The sequence below is a fragment of the Phalangium opilio genome, unplaced genomic scaffold (genome assembly GCF_054372755.1).
Source record: "Phalangium opilio isolate 3A_F unplaced genomic scaffold, DU_Popi_V2 ptg000079l_1, whole genome shotgun sequence".
NCBI classification, from domain to species: domain Eukaryota; kingdom Metazoa; phylum Arthropoda; class Arachnida; order Opiliones; family Phalangiidae; genus Phalangium; species Phalangium opilio.
Genome location: NW_028324187.1, coordinates 10,365,917 through 10,380,470, shown reverse-complemented (window position 1 = coordinate 10,380,470; position 14,554 = coordinate 10,365,917). Strand labels below are relative to the sequence as shown.

The following is a 14,554-nucleotide window of genomic DNA, read 5'->3' as shown; positions in this document are numbered from 1 at the left end:
TCAAAAGGTCTTCCCATTCTCGTGTGAAATTCATTCCTACCAAGGCTTCCCCATTTTTTTTCTAATATTATTTGACAAATGATTGGCAAATGATATAATTTTTATAAATCGGTTTATTTTTTTATTTGATTATTTTTCATTCATACCCGCATGGTTTGTATCAAATTTAAGTACGTTTTTTCAGCATTTATTCAAATTTTAAGAGTGAGATATAAATTGGGAAGTATTTGGAAGCTTCGCATTTTTGCACTTAAACGTAAAAGCGTATAATAATTGAAAATTTTACAATTTAAAAATATTTTTTCCAATTATGACATCGGTCCATTTTGAAATGGAAAATTTCGTAGTAACGATTATGTAGCATTTAATTTTATAATTAAGCCCGGAGATGATTAAATACAGTAGAACTCGTTGAGCGAAGAATTTCCCATTGAAAACAAAATGATCGTAAATTTAATTATATTCCTTTAGGGTTCAAAATATTTTAGAAAGAGTCAAGAAACGATTCTGAAAAAACCAACTTGAAACGCTTTCCGTAAGACACTGCGGAGGCACGCGACACTATTAAGGGAGTCGGATATTATGGCGCTGCAAATGGTATTAGAAGGGGTTTTAAACCAGTTTTATTTTTGTCTTGGTATAACTTAATTTGACGGGCGGTCAAATTTCTACCTTGGGAAGAAAATTTCGCGAGATCTTGTGTATGACTAAACGTCCATAATTCCATTCCACCATCCACTAGGAAATACTTGAAATTTATTCCGAACGCGTCACTACCTTTAAGACTCAGTCCGCATCGCATCCCATCGAACATAGCGCGTGCGCTTGAATATTTTCAATATAAAGGGGATGGATATTTGCCAAGATATTCTTTTAGATTTCACTCAGTTTTTCCAGTTTAATTATTATTACCGAACATAAATTTAATATTAAAATTCTACATCCTCATTGAGTTCTCTTTTTGGGGGGGGGCTTCTACTAAATTGTAGATGTTATTATCGATCTTTTAACATAGCCTTAAGAAAGCGCGAAGCGTTTCGCCCCTCGGTTTCAAAGTGATTTCTTGAATGATTCAGTTCTTGGCAGTACGTGATTTTTCAGCGGGAAATTGTAACATTCCTACGGTTTGGTTTGGAACTTGGCTTGTCAAAAAATTGACCCGGCATGCAGAAACGTAGATTGATTCGTGTTCTCGCCAAGGGTCAGTCTAATTGCGTTTCGCCGAATTTACCGGTTTTAAACGTTTTGGGGTGAGTTACCGGCATTGAATCCACGACCATAAGTTACCTAACAAATTTAAGTAAGTCCTTAAACAAAATTAAGCGCTGGTAAATTCCAGGAAAAATGGAGTTCATTAAACTTGGAACTTGGTTAGGCTTTATTAATCAATTTACTTAAATTCTTACTTAATATTGTTAGGTATTTAAAGTGGTATAGAAATGAACCGAGCTGCGTTATACTTTCGATTTTCGCTATTCAAAAATATGAATTAGATATAAATTTTTTGACTTAACAATAACCAAATATACGTGTATGTATGATAAAGAAGAATAGGGATGTTGATTTATTACCATTATATTATACGGTTCACAGTATATAACCATTTTCCGTTTTAATATATAATTCCGAAGAGAAAGTTTTTATTCTATTTTTTTTTGTATCGCGAATTTCTTAATTTTAATTTTAATTTTAATTTGAATTGCTCATTGTGGTATCATTTGAACTTTAATAACTCGCCGACAGACCGCGTCATCGTGTAAAATTAACGTATGTTAGGGGGGCTTATACGAACGCGATTTATGTCTGTCCCCCCGTAACGTGACAAAGAAAATTTCAAATTTGATTCTCTTTACTTTAATAAATTTTACCCAAAATAGGAATTTTTTGTAAAATTTGAAAGGAAAAACTGTCTATTGCGGCTCTATTGGTTTTACCTCCGACGAAGTGTGTATATTTTATTATTGTGAGAAATCGGGTCGTTCTCGGATTTCACTCTCTCTCTCTCAAAGCAAACACACTACTTCAAAATAAACCTTTATCATTTGATTTTAGTCTCTTAGAGTTTTAGTAAACAAAGGGGATTCGTATTTGCGCGTAGCCAGCAACTTTCCACGAGATAATCCGTATGTTTTCATACCCTATCCCATTTCGTAATATTCTATCGAAGTATCCCACCCCTCAAACGCGTCTACGAATCGGAAAAAAAGAGAAGTAGAGTCGGAAGCGTAGCATTGAAGTTACGGGCAATTGAACGAAATAGTAGAGTACTTTCACTGTATACATATCGACAGATATATATATGTATGTATTGAAGCAAATATTTTCCATTTTTTAACGTTTTATTTTGGTAGAGAATGTACAATTCTTATTCGTTTATGGCATATGATACGGTTTCTGGGGTCAAAGTTTCCTATTGGCAGGTAAATGCAATTTCTTACCTGGCTACAAATCTCGAACGCGTCTTTCGCCCGGTAATAATAGTTATTTGGGAAATATTTTGACTTTTCAGAAAGTTTTCGGCGCCCTTATAGTGACGGGCGTTTTACGGATAAAAATTTTATTTAAATTTTTATTTTTTCACTTAACTTTATGGATGTATCAATTTTATACGGGTTTATTGAAAATTTGGTTAAAAATTGGGGTTTTTTTTTTTAAATTTAAATTTCTTAACCCTATTTTTATAAAATGAAGTAAATTTTGCGTGAAAGGTTAAACGGAAAATATCTTTCGAAAATTTGGAAATCCGGTTTTAAAGGGTTTTGTATTCTCAAAGATCAGAGCTAAACTTTATGATAGAAGATACTACAAATATCATAACGTGACTTTATGTTTAAAATATATCTTATTGTCGTGCGCAAATATATAAACCCCTTCTTTTTTTGGTAAGAAAATCCTGAAATCACGAAAAATGTTCCTTTCCTTTTTTTTCTGGTTTTAAATCCAAGTTTTTAGGTACATTTTCTTTTAAATAGATTTTTTTTACCCTTTCTTATTAAAAGGACGATCGCAGCTTGATGCTTTTAAAGTGATAATGAAACCTTGTCGTTAAAAAAAAATAAACCCAAACTCTCGAATTTCTTTTACCGACGCGATAACTTCCTTATATTTCAACCGATATGACTCAAATTTTGAAAGACGGTTCATAATATTCTATAGCGACCCTGAGTGATCAAATTTTCGTTTCAATCGGTGGCCATGTTTGGAAAATTTCTTCGTCGCTCCGACCAACAGTTGTAGATTCAATTAATCCCTCAGTTCATGTCCCCTTTAAATTAATCCTAGCGCTGCCAACTTTATATCTACGCGTGTAGCCTTTTTTCCCGGCACTCAATGTTAATCCCTAAATTGTACCCCCAACTGAATCAAGTATTCAAGTATTTAAACGACGTGGCGCATGCGCCCTTCCCCAGCACGGAAATACCTCGGAGAAAAACCTCAAAATATTTTTCATTAATTAGCGATTAAAAATTTCACGCCTCGAAACGTGACTTTAAGATAAAAGAACCGAGATTTTAAAATAATACTAAATTACTCGGCTTGAGTTTTGACCACTTTCTTTTCGTTCTTTCTTTTAAAATGTAGGCTATTTTATTGTAAGGAATCTCCCACCCTTTGTTTAGTAACGTAGCTGTAATGGCGAAGGCTGCCTTGAAATATACCGAAAATTTAATTGAACAAGTCTATAAAAATATTTTAAAAATTGGGGGTTGTACGAATTTTTAAATCGGAGTGTGTGGTTTTCAAATATTAAACCTAAAATAGGTCCTGAGAAGCTCGCGAGCGACACGAGTCCCAAATAATGAGCGTAAATTGCTGAATAATTAGTAATTCATTAAACAATATTTCGGTCGCCCGCGAATTTCTCACTCAAATGTAATGTTGATATTTAGTCGTAAATTAAGTTACGCAGTTTAGTTTTAATCCAGGGTTTTTAGTCCGTCTTTGGGTTAGTAACGTTTTTAACACTATTCCGATTTGTTTACTTGGCGTATTTAGGCATAGAGTTCGTGGGAAAATTTTAAAAATTTCATATAAATCTCGCAGAGTTGCTCGTTTTTATCACAATATCTCGAGATAGCCATTTCTTAATTCGCGGCACTTTTGATTTTAATTTCTCGCTTTCGCTATTAAATTAAGGAACGTTGAACCACCGCCGCGAGATTAAAGTTTATAATTATTACGCGCCGTGCTCTTTTTTAAAGATGGGCCAAGTTTTTAAAAGGGAAGGGTTAATTTTTTTACTGTGTCTGGCTTTTAATTATAGCTCAAAACCAAAACTTGATTTTAAACGTAAATATTAATGCGAAACGCCGGAGTTTAGCCAATTCTTTTATTACTTAAGGTTTAACAATCTCAAAATTGCAATTCTAAATTAATTTAAATTGATTTAATTAAAATTGAAATCGGGAATAATTAACTTACTTAAACTTCGGAATAATCGACTTTAGTCAAAACTTTATTTTATATACAATATTATTCAAAATTGAACTTGAATAAGAATGAGATAAGAAAGATTTTATAGCGATACAAAGGTTTCTATTGTGAAGAGATAAAATCTACTCTCTTTGATAGCGATCTGAAACACGTACGCTTAGTAAATATGAATATACATCAAGTAAATGGCATGTACATTATGGCAAAAGTAATATTATATCATCACTTTCCATTCCAAAAAATAAATATACATTGATGGAAAAGATATACAACTATCATCTTTCCAAAGTCCCAAAAGTACATTATTCGAAGTAAAATAATTCAAGCTTGTTTCAAATGGTTTTGAATTTGTTTGTACGATACTTTGGCGGGGGGGTTCTTACTTTTGGTAATGCACTTCTGTCACTATTATCCAAAAAGGCTGTTTACTTTTGAAGCACCGAAACAAAACATTTCTTTGATATGTCGGAATAGAAACCTTTTAAACTTTCTAAAATCTATTCCATCTTGAAAATGAACGACTACTAGCGAGTAGACGTTAAGAATAACTCCGCCGTTACTTTGTAAACGGTGCAATTTACCACTGAAATTAACTAACCCTTCCGCCTGGAATTATCTTCAACGCGTTCAAGTTCAATAACGAGTAATTTTCACCCCTTTACAATTCGAAATGCGTAATTTAGCCAAATATCTATAGACCTTTTCAGTTAAATTCGTTAGCTATCTCGGTTATCGTACGGGAAATACACTGTAAAAGGTTTGATTCCCAATGCTTATCTTAGAAAAGCGAAATTGCCCATCTTCTCCAAGCTAGACTAAACTTCCGCGCGGACCGTTTGGAAAATCATTTCCATTTGGGCAAATCACGAATTTTTCTACGGTTTAAAGTTAACTACAAAGAAACCCTTTTTTCAGCTCGGCATCGGCATCGGGCGAAAGGGTTTTCCTACTAAACTTTAATCGATATTTGATAGCCCTTACAAACTCTAATGTTCGCGGTGAAACTGCGAATACAGTTAAAGCCTACGAAAACGCATTTTCATCCATTCATTTCTTTAACATTTCTTTATTACGTTATAAAGGCGAACAAATTTGGCAGTACTTCTGGAAACATCTTAACTTTGGAGAGAAAAAACTGTATAATTTTCACCCTATCATCAAACGGACTTATTTGAAAATACCTTTTTTGTTTTTAGTAAGAGGTGCAAATTTGAAAATCACGACCAACTCGCTATATCTTATCATCATGTTTTTATTTTTAAATTTACGGTATTTTTTTGTGTCTCTCCGATTCAAGGCCGTTACTTATTTTTGGGGACATCGTAATTTAAAACTGTACATTGAACTCTAACTTTATTCAAATATTCAAAATTTTTCATTTTGAAATTTGATTGGAATTTTTAGTTGATCAATACTAACTCGAAGGATTTATTTATCTGAGTTATTAAATAAATTAAAAGTTTCGTTAAATCTCTAGAAAGAAGGGAATTAAGTCACGTGATCAAATCATTTAAAACAACACGAGAATTTCATTAAATATTAGCGCGTGAAATATTTAATTGGCCAAAATTAAACATCGATATGAAACTACAAAATTTTAATAATTTCAATTTAAAGCTAATTTTAATTAATAAAATAATCGAGTACACTAATTTAATTAGGATATAAATGAAATGAACTTACCTTAGTTAAATTATCACCGGGGTAAAAAATAATCAATCGCAAAAAACCCAAAAACTCGCGTACTTAAAATGGTTTTTTTTCTGTTTGTTTTGTTAAATTGTAAAGGTAAATATAAACTAAGTTTGGGGTCCGGATATACCAGTAACAGTTTTAAAAGTTTGTGGACAAAATTAATTTCAAACAAAGTCTGTGACTGATTACCGGTAGCGAGTAAGAATCACGTGGAAAATGTTAAGAAAACTCCTGACCGGAGTGCTCGCAATTCCAACTTAAAATGAGCTCTCCACTTTTAGAAATCTCTTCTTCCTTCCTTGGGTGCGACCCTACGACTCCTTCCGAGCAAAGATGGGCCTTCCGCTCTCTTGTGTCCCTCTTCTCTCCTCTCCTCTCCTCTTCCCCCCTACAACCGAGGTGCCCCCCCTTTGAATGAAGGTTTAGGACGAGGGGCTGGCCACTCTTGTAGAAAGATTCAAGTCCAAGATTAGTAAACTAACCAGGTCTATTAGAATAGAAAACAATAGGGATAATTATGTGTTTATAAATATGGATTAATTATTAAAATAAATTAATCTTTATTAATTAATCAGATGAAGGTTTGTGGAAGCGAGCACTCCCTCGATTTTAAGTTCCGAATGATGATCTGGATTTAGTTTCCGATATATATTCGAAAATTTATTTTAAATGTTTTTACTAACCTTTCGTGTTATGTTTTAAATCCTTCTTTAATTATATCCTTTTTTTTGAATTTCTTTCGACCCTCCTAAATTGCTAATATACTAATTAAGAAACCAAAGGATATAATTATAAAATCTAGGAAATATTAAGACGTTAATGAGGATGTTAATTATATTTAAATGCTAATGTTTTTTTTATGATTCTTTAACTTAATACGTAGGTGGGCATTAGCAATATATGCCCTAGAGAATTTTGTAGGTTTTGTGTAAAGCTTTGTTTTTAAGCACTTTATTTAAAACGCGACTTACCTATGGTTGTTAGGTTATTTAAGGTGATGGGATAATTGATAATATCATCGAATTTCTCGTACGACCGATAAAATGGCAACCGAGGCTACGACATCCCCACGCTCTCCGGAAATTTAAAAATAAATTTTTTATCGATAAATAAAATATATGCCTATCTAGAGAAAATTCATAAAATATTACAGTTATAATCTTGATTTTTTTTTTATGTCTGAAATATACACACCGTATCAGAGGTCCATCGCTAGAAGTAAACGCAGTTTCTCAAATAATAGTAGTAACTAAACTCAAATTCCCTTTCGTGAATTCGATACCCGTAGCCATTTTAAAGGGACCGTGAAGATGCCATCGGCGGGCGGTTAAATATTATTTGAAATACGTCACTGGCACCACGTGACAACAAGATATGAAGACTCCACATAGAGTGGGACTGGTCACCTAGTTTTTGTTTTTCGCGAGATGCCAGCGCCAATTCCCGGAAGCGGTGGTTTTCGAAATAAAACTGACTAAGGTTTTTTGAACCACGCCTCTCCTCGGTCACGTGCCTCTGACGTAATTCAAATAATTTTTACCGCCCGCCGATGACTTCTTTACAGTCCCTTTAAGCGATTGAACTGAAATTTTGCCAACTTCGTGTAATGAACTTCTGATGGAGTTCTTATCGCTATAAGAAAAATATTAGAGTGTGCCTCGTAAACATAACAAATATGCAGAAAAAAAACATATATATATTTATAAAAAAATCATCTCATAGCCTATAGATCCGTGGAATATCTTGGAGGGAATTAAAAGAGTATTATTATTGGCAGATTGGCCGTGTCAGGTGACCCGAACCCAACGCGAATTTCCCAAATTTTTTTCAAAACACATTTTTTTATCATCTTTGAACAAAAAAAAAATCATCCAATTGCAAATGGGAATAGTATATGTTTTTGGAAACCAGGCCATAATCTACGAGCTTTTGATGGTATGGTATTGTGACGTCATTTATGAACTGGCGATCTAATTAATCCTGACAACACTGCATGCCGCTATAGAGGGGAGGAACACTTTGTAGCCCCTTTAGTTAAACCAAAAATACAAAACTTTTCAAATTGTAACCTACAATTAAGGCGCAACACTATCTGATACAGGAAATAGTGGCGAAAATAATCCAGTTTTGCGAAATGTAAATATCCCATCCCAGGCACTCACTCAGTCGGCGCAATCACGCGGCCGTCTAATTAACGTAATATAAACACGTTGGTGAAAAGGCCGAGGCTGCAGTCCGCGTCGTAATTGTCTTCAAACCCAAGAAAGAATACCGTAATTTAATTAAGAATTAAAATAGAGGTAAATAAATATAACAATGACATTGAATTGTTACCCCGTTTCATTATAAAACTAAGATAATATTTAAGGAGAACTGTTATAAAACTTCAATTGTTTGTTGAAATTAAGTTTCGTACAATTGGCACCCATGCACCATGCACCATCTCCGGTGATGTCACTTGTCCATTATATAATAAACTCTAGTTTATGATGAGACCGTTACGCCATTTTACAAGAGTCACGTGATCATTTTGAAAGCGGGCAGGATGTCCCGAGGGTGTTTTTCCGGGTGTTTGACCAAATCAAAGCTGATTATAATTGTTTAATTTAAGTTGGCACTGCATTCTTTTCTTTTGGCGTTTCTTCAAACACCGCTCGCTCCTAGACTTCACTTTGAGATAGATTCGTGGAATCTTTTGTATTCCGGACAAAGCCTTATTTATTTAACTAAGACGTTGATATATATCATCTCTGGCTCAATGTTCCCTCCGAGTTTAATTAATATTTAATAGTCTTTCATGGGTTTGCGTGTTTAGAAAGCGTAGCGTGAACTTTCTAGAGTAAAAAATACTCCGTCCGTACAGTAATTTTTCGCCTGGACGACTTGGTTTTGGTTGGACTCCTCATTTTGGCCACTATCCCTTAAACTTGTCAAAAATAGGGGGGATAGATTAGTTTCAGAACTTGGAGTTCAAAATCAAAGGGCTCTGATTTTATACCTAGTTTTATGCGCAATTGCTCGGCATGCGTTTATTATTTGTACTATTACGTAATTAAAACCACTTAAAAAATATCGACAAATGCTGTTTGTTCTTAGACCGTGCGATGCAGTTAAACCCAGCTTGAATTTTAACTCAGTTTCTAGCATTCTACCCTTTGAGCGGCTTGCCCTTAAGTCCCCCTAGAAGGAATTCTAGAAACTCGGAGACTAAGAAACCACTTCGCATAATTTTAATACCGAGCCTATACGTAATGTTACGTAACCTTGTAAGTAAATTGATGTTATTCGGACATTTCACTTTGGGACGTCGCCAGTACAAGAATTCCCCCCTACTGAGTACAACGGGCGAGTGGCGACAATCAAATGGCCATCAGTGTACCGTTTGTTTGTTGTCGGTGTCGCCACAGGGGTTGGGAGGGGGGGGGCTACCTGTATAACAAAGAAAGGATAGAACAAATATCTTATCTTAACCCGCTATCCTTTCCTCAAAGTGGTTAACCCGACAAAACTCTTAAAAACGATATCTTTGGTTCCGGAAATGCATGCACGGATCGCTAGGACAAAGACTCGCGAACCATTCCCTTTTATGTCTTCTTTTTTTAATTTTACACTTGAATGAGAAATAAATTTTAATATACCGTTTTCGGGGCTATATTTAAAACAATGGAATGGAAATATCCATTATAAGGTTAGGAAAACATTTACATAAACTTTGGGGATCTCGTTTAATGTATTTTTAATTTTATTGATATTATTGATATTATTCATTTACTTTGTTCCTCTAAAGTTTTGCCCCAGTTTTTGGATAAATTTCTTATCATAAAACTCCCTAAAATTCAATTAAAGTTGATATTTAATCATTTTTATTTATTATAATTATCAGCAGCAAATTTGAAGCCATATTTTAAACTATTACAACCTCTACTTTAATTGTTACGAATTTGGGAGCGGGTCATAGCCATAGCTATTTTAATAAGCTTATTTCCCTACCCTGATCTAAAAGCAGACGACGATTGTTACGTCACATCTGCAACTTTTTAAGAATTAAGATGGACGCCGCTGTTATGCTGTTATAGTTCGATTTATTTCGTGTTTTTCCTACATTATTTTAACTATTTATAATTAAAGTAAGCTTAATTACTAATAAAATTCAATCTCAGGAATTAGAAAAATAGTTTATTTACGCAATATTACACTTTATTTTACAGATTCAAAGGGATTACCGGCCATAGTTTGGGTTGATGGATATCGCAATATCTGTCGAAATTTAACTGCGTGGACGTTTCCATTCCGTGGATGATGGCGGCGGACTTGCCGTACAAGTACTTCATTTCATTTGACCTGTTGGCGCTCGTAAATACGTGGGACGGAAGGGAACAGTTGCCAGAATGGGACCATGATGCGGCTACGTGAGTACCAATATTTTTTAATACAAAATAACCATTTTGGGGGGTTAATAACGCGAGTGGCATGAGCCAAGGCTTAATAATGTATAATTAATTATGCTAATGTCGGTATTTACAACTTAAATGGTATAATTGGACGAAACGTGCGTTCAAACGTTTCAAAAACCCCCGAAAAACCAGATATAAATATATAACCCTAAAAAGGCTTAGACAGTAGTGCCATCGGTGGTAGGTAATTCAAGCTTAGAATGTAAACATACATACCAGGTTCCATATTAGCTTTAGCGATATCTTCTTTCTTCTTTTTCCTTATTTCTTGTCTGCGAACCTCTAAAAATCATCGTGAGAAAGAAAAGTAATTAAAACCGTCAATGTACATTAATTATTCAGCCACCCTTAACAAAGTATAAAGAACTAACGGAGTTGTTTTCTGTGATATTCCGATTGCTCAAAAAATGCAATTAGTTCTTCAGTTATTTCCATTTCTACTTGTACAACCTCTTCGGAGGAATCTTGGGTGTCCTCGGGGTTTGAGGAGATGAAAGCGTCCTCATTTGAGGTTGAGGTATCTTCAATATTGTAGTTAAGGTTCCCCAATCCAGGCTGATTTTCCATAGACCACTTATTTCGGTGATGTTGATACCAATTGAACGTATTACCGTAGGATTTCCAATATCGGTCGAAGCAGGGTTGATTATACCACGATTTATCCATATCTGTCATCATTTTAACAATTTTAAAATTGAAAATTTGATTTGAAAACAATATACAAAGGCATTGACAGCGCCAAAGGCTTAGCACTAGCAAACGTCGTCTGTACGTTTTGTAGTTTTCAACCTTAAGATGGCGCCATTAGATTAGTAATTAATTAATTAAGCGCCTAGTTGATTAAGATTTTGTAATGAAATTTTTTATTTAATTAGATACGAATTGAATAGGGAAAGAACTGGGGAATAATTAATTAACAATAAAATTACTCGGAATTATTTTAGATTAGTAAGGTATTTTAAAGATAGATGTCGCCACCAATATTATCGACCGGCTATTTTGAATTCAAATTTTGAAAATAAAAGTGAATAATAGAAGGGTAGGGAACTTAAACGATTTAAACTACAGGATTTAATTTTAATTATTGCAATTTGAGACCACTGTTTGAAAATAAACCTAACCTAACCTAACCTAACCAAAAACAATTTGAGCTACTTTGACGGGGGTCTAATCATTTTGATATTTAAAATTCTTAATTAATTTTAAACGAAGAATTTTAACGAATATCATTTTGAACTCGATTGACCTTATAGGCGAGCTTAAAATCCAAAGCGATTACCCCTGTCGTCTGTAGATGTTATTTTTTGTAAATTCATCTGACGTACGCTAATTTCAAATAGTCCCAGACGGTAGAAAATAAAAGTAAGGCTACAACATTTCGACGTAAACACTTATTTACTTTGATACGTTGACAAGGGCGTAAACATTGTCCGTCAAAACACGGTGATGGTCAAAACCAGACTCCTTTTTTTAACTCCTTAACATCCTTAAATAATAGTCCAGCATCGCCATGGTGCCCATTACGTGTAAAGTCAGGCGACGGTTGAGGGAATAGACACTATTCTTATTCTATTATTACCTGAAACTAAATTTCTATAAATTTCTTTGCAAAATGATCGGGTTGGGTTTTTTGGTCAACAGTGATTTTTAGTGTCTATCTCCTCGATTTGAAAATATGATAGGTAATACATACCACTGGTATCAAATTCAAATGGCGTACGATGTTTTACGATATCAAGGTGATTTTTAAAGTGGGAAGGAGGATACGCTCGAATGAAAATAACATTGACTAACATAACAACAACGAGTAAACATACAAATAAAGTTCAAAAAAATCAACAAGATCGCTTTTCACGATAATAGCTAGCCAATATTTTTTTTTCTACATTGGTTGGTATAAAGACGAATTTAAATTATGACGTAAGAAGTTGGTATCTTGAAGGGTGTAAAGATGGGGTCTTTGATAAAAATATGGTTTTGCGAATTCGTGTTTTGTAAACCCTCCCCTCGCCCTCTTTGTCATTTTGTAAATAATAACAACTTAAGTTTAAACGTAGAAACTCTAACGAAAGTATAGAGCTATCTCATTTGTGACGTCATGGGCCGCCATGTTTGATACCGCTTTGGTTCTATGGGCAAATAGCATAGGTGACGTCACACTAAGGCTTCTGAGAGAGAGTTCTATTCCATTGTACGCCCCAGTAATGAGAGATTAAAATTCTAGTATATCAAGGTCATTCTATTTAAAGGCAATTTGTTTCGAAAACTTTGTAGTGTTTTTTGGGCTGAAGGAGTCTGTTTGAACTTACGGAGTTGTTATTTACTTATGACGACGATATTTATAAATGGTTAAACCTAGTAGCGAAGATAAGAGTTAGTTAGTCGTCTATTCGCGAGTAGCCGAATATTTTGTCGGTTCCTTGGTGCCTCGGGGCTGAATATTGCTAGGTACGAATCACAAAAATATGTTGTAAGAGACGTACGTTTTACAATAAAAGGAATACCAGGGTTCGATGAGGTGTTTTTTAAATAGCACCCCCCCCCCTCAACTCCCATCCCCCGAAATAATAATAATAGTGCCATATATTTTATCGACACAGAAATTTTTTGAAATCGGTAATTTTGAGTTTCTAAAGGTCTGACTGACTGACTATGAAAAAAAAAAAGTTTTCAAATTTTGTAAAAACTGGTTATTGGATTCGATGTTCTTTTTAAGTTTGGTGCATTCCGCCCCCCCCCCCCCTCCCGACTACTTACTTTTGCTCTCTCTCTCTCTCTCTCTCTCCTATAGGAAATTACTATGGCCTTGACTATGGGCCCTTTTTTATCCATTAAATAATTTTTTTATTTATTATCATTAACGGCAACTTAAGTTTAACGTTAACCACCCAAAAGTTTAGTGTACATCTCAAAGAGAAGATGGAACCCTACATTTTGTTTCCCAATCCTTCATTTGTTAAGTTAAAAATTAAATGTACCACTCCGTCTGACAAATCAAGTTGCGCGTATGTTTTTCTGTAAAGTAAATTTATAAGAAAAATTGCGTTTCGTTTCTAGTGTCGGTGGTCCAAGCTGACCAACTAAGCGGCGAATGCTAAGCATTTTAGGCCAAAACAAATTGTAAGAAGGCTAAAAAGGGTATATACTTATCTTTGTTACGTTTATTTATGGTTTACAAAATGGGAATACTTTTTTTGATTTTCGCAAATGGGTATAACTTTTTAAGTTTCACCGTACCTTTAAAGGTATCCAGGGTTACGTAATGACTTCCAAGTTAAGTTGTCGCCGGTTCATAGTGTATCGTGAAGGTACTATTAGGAATTCTTATAGTCTAGCGACCCGTCTAACGTCTCTGATCAATCCCACATATGAAGAAGGGGTGGGTCGAATACGTTTCTTCTTTCTTTTTTTGGCCAGTCAGGCCTGTGCTGGTGGTGCCGTGGTGGTGGTGGTGGTAGGAGACCAGATAAGGGGGTCCTCCAAGGGATGCGGAGAGAGAAAGGATGCTCTCTACTAAAACGAGAGCTTCAACACTCCCGAGTTTTAGAGAAGCCCCTAGCGGCGAAAGGACACGGCTGCCATTTTTCAAGATGGCCGTCGAATCTTTAATCTTTCTTGGCGCGTACTCGGGGTTCAAACAAACTTGGAAAAATCAGGGAAATAAATAGTTGACAAAAATCTCAGGGAAAATTCAGGGAACTTTGCGTCAAAGAGGGACCGAGTAATTAAGCAAAATGTTCATAAACATACCCCCTCCATAGGATTAACATTACACTATACTTTGGAGGCTCGTAACTCTGGTTCTACTAGAGATACGGGGATGTCCTTTGAGTATGTTATAGTCCTATTTGCTCGCTCCCCCCTCCTTGGTTAACATTTGCGCCATATGATACCCCATATAGGGGAAAACGTGGAAAACTCAGGGAAGTATATGGGGAAAAACCTCATGGAAATCTCAGGGAAATTTGTTT

General features: G+C 34.8%; 3 protein-coding genes across 4 annotated transcripts in view; 1 reads left to right on the top strand and 2 right to left on the bottom strand.

The window, feature by feature from the left end:
- Positions 1–7,347, bottom strand: part of LOC149654888 (uncharacterized) — a 36,727-nt gene extending 29,380 nt beyond the window's left edge. Inside the window, exons 1-2 of one of the 2 annotated variants that reach the window (XM_089846588.1) lie at positions 6,813–7,347; positions 6,118–6,616 (exon numbers count right to left, since the gene is read on the bottom strand). The gene's annotated coding sequence lies outside the window, so the exon portion shown is untranslated. Of the gene's footprint in view, positions 1–6,117 lie in introns of both variants that reach the window. The other variant, XM_089846587.1, reaches the window with a different exon arrangement.
- Positions 7,348–10,285: 2,938 nt separating this feature from the next.
- LOC149654887 (gem-associated protein 8-like) lies at positions 10,286–11,356 on the bottom strand. The gene is made up of 3 exons (XM_089846589.1): positions 10,955–11,356; positions 10,800–10,865; positions 10,286–10,534 (listed from the first exon to the last, which is right to left on the bottom strand). Exons 1-3 carry the CDS (start codon positions 11,259–11,261, stop codon positions 10,332–10,334), a joined length of 576 nt encoding a protein of 191 aa, XP_089702715.1. The 5' UTR covers positions 11,262–11,356; the 3' UTR covers positions 10,286–10,331.
- Positions 10,402–14,554, top strand: part of ds (dachsous cadherin-related 1) — a 124,354-nt gene continuing 120,201 nt past the window's right edge. The window contains exon 1 of the mRNA XM_089846586.1: positions 10,402–10,538. The gene's annotated coding sequence lies outside the window, so the exon portion shown is untranslated. The remainder of the gene's footprint in view (positions 10,539–14,554) is intronic.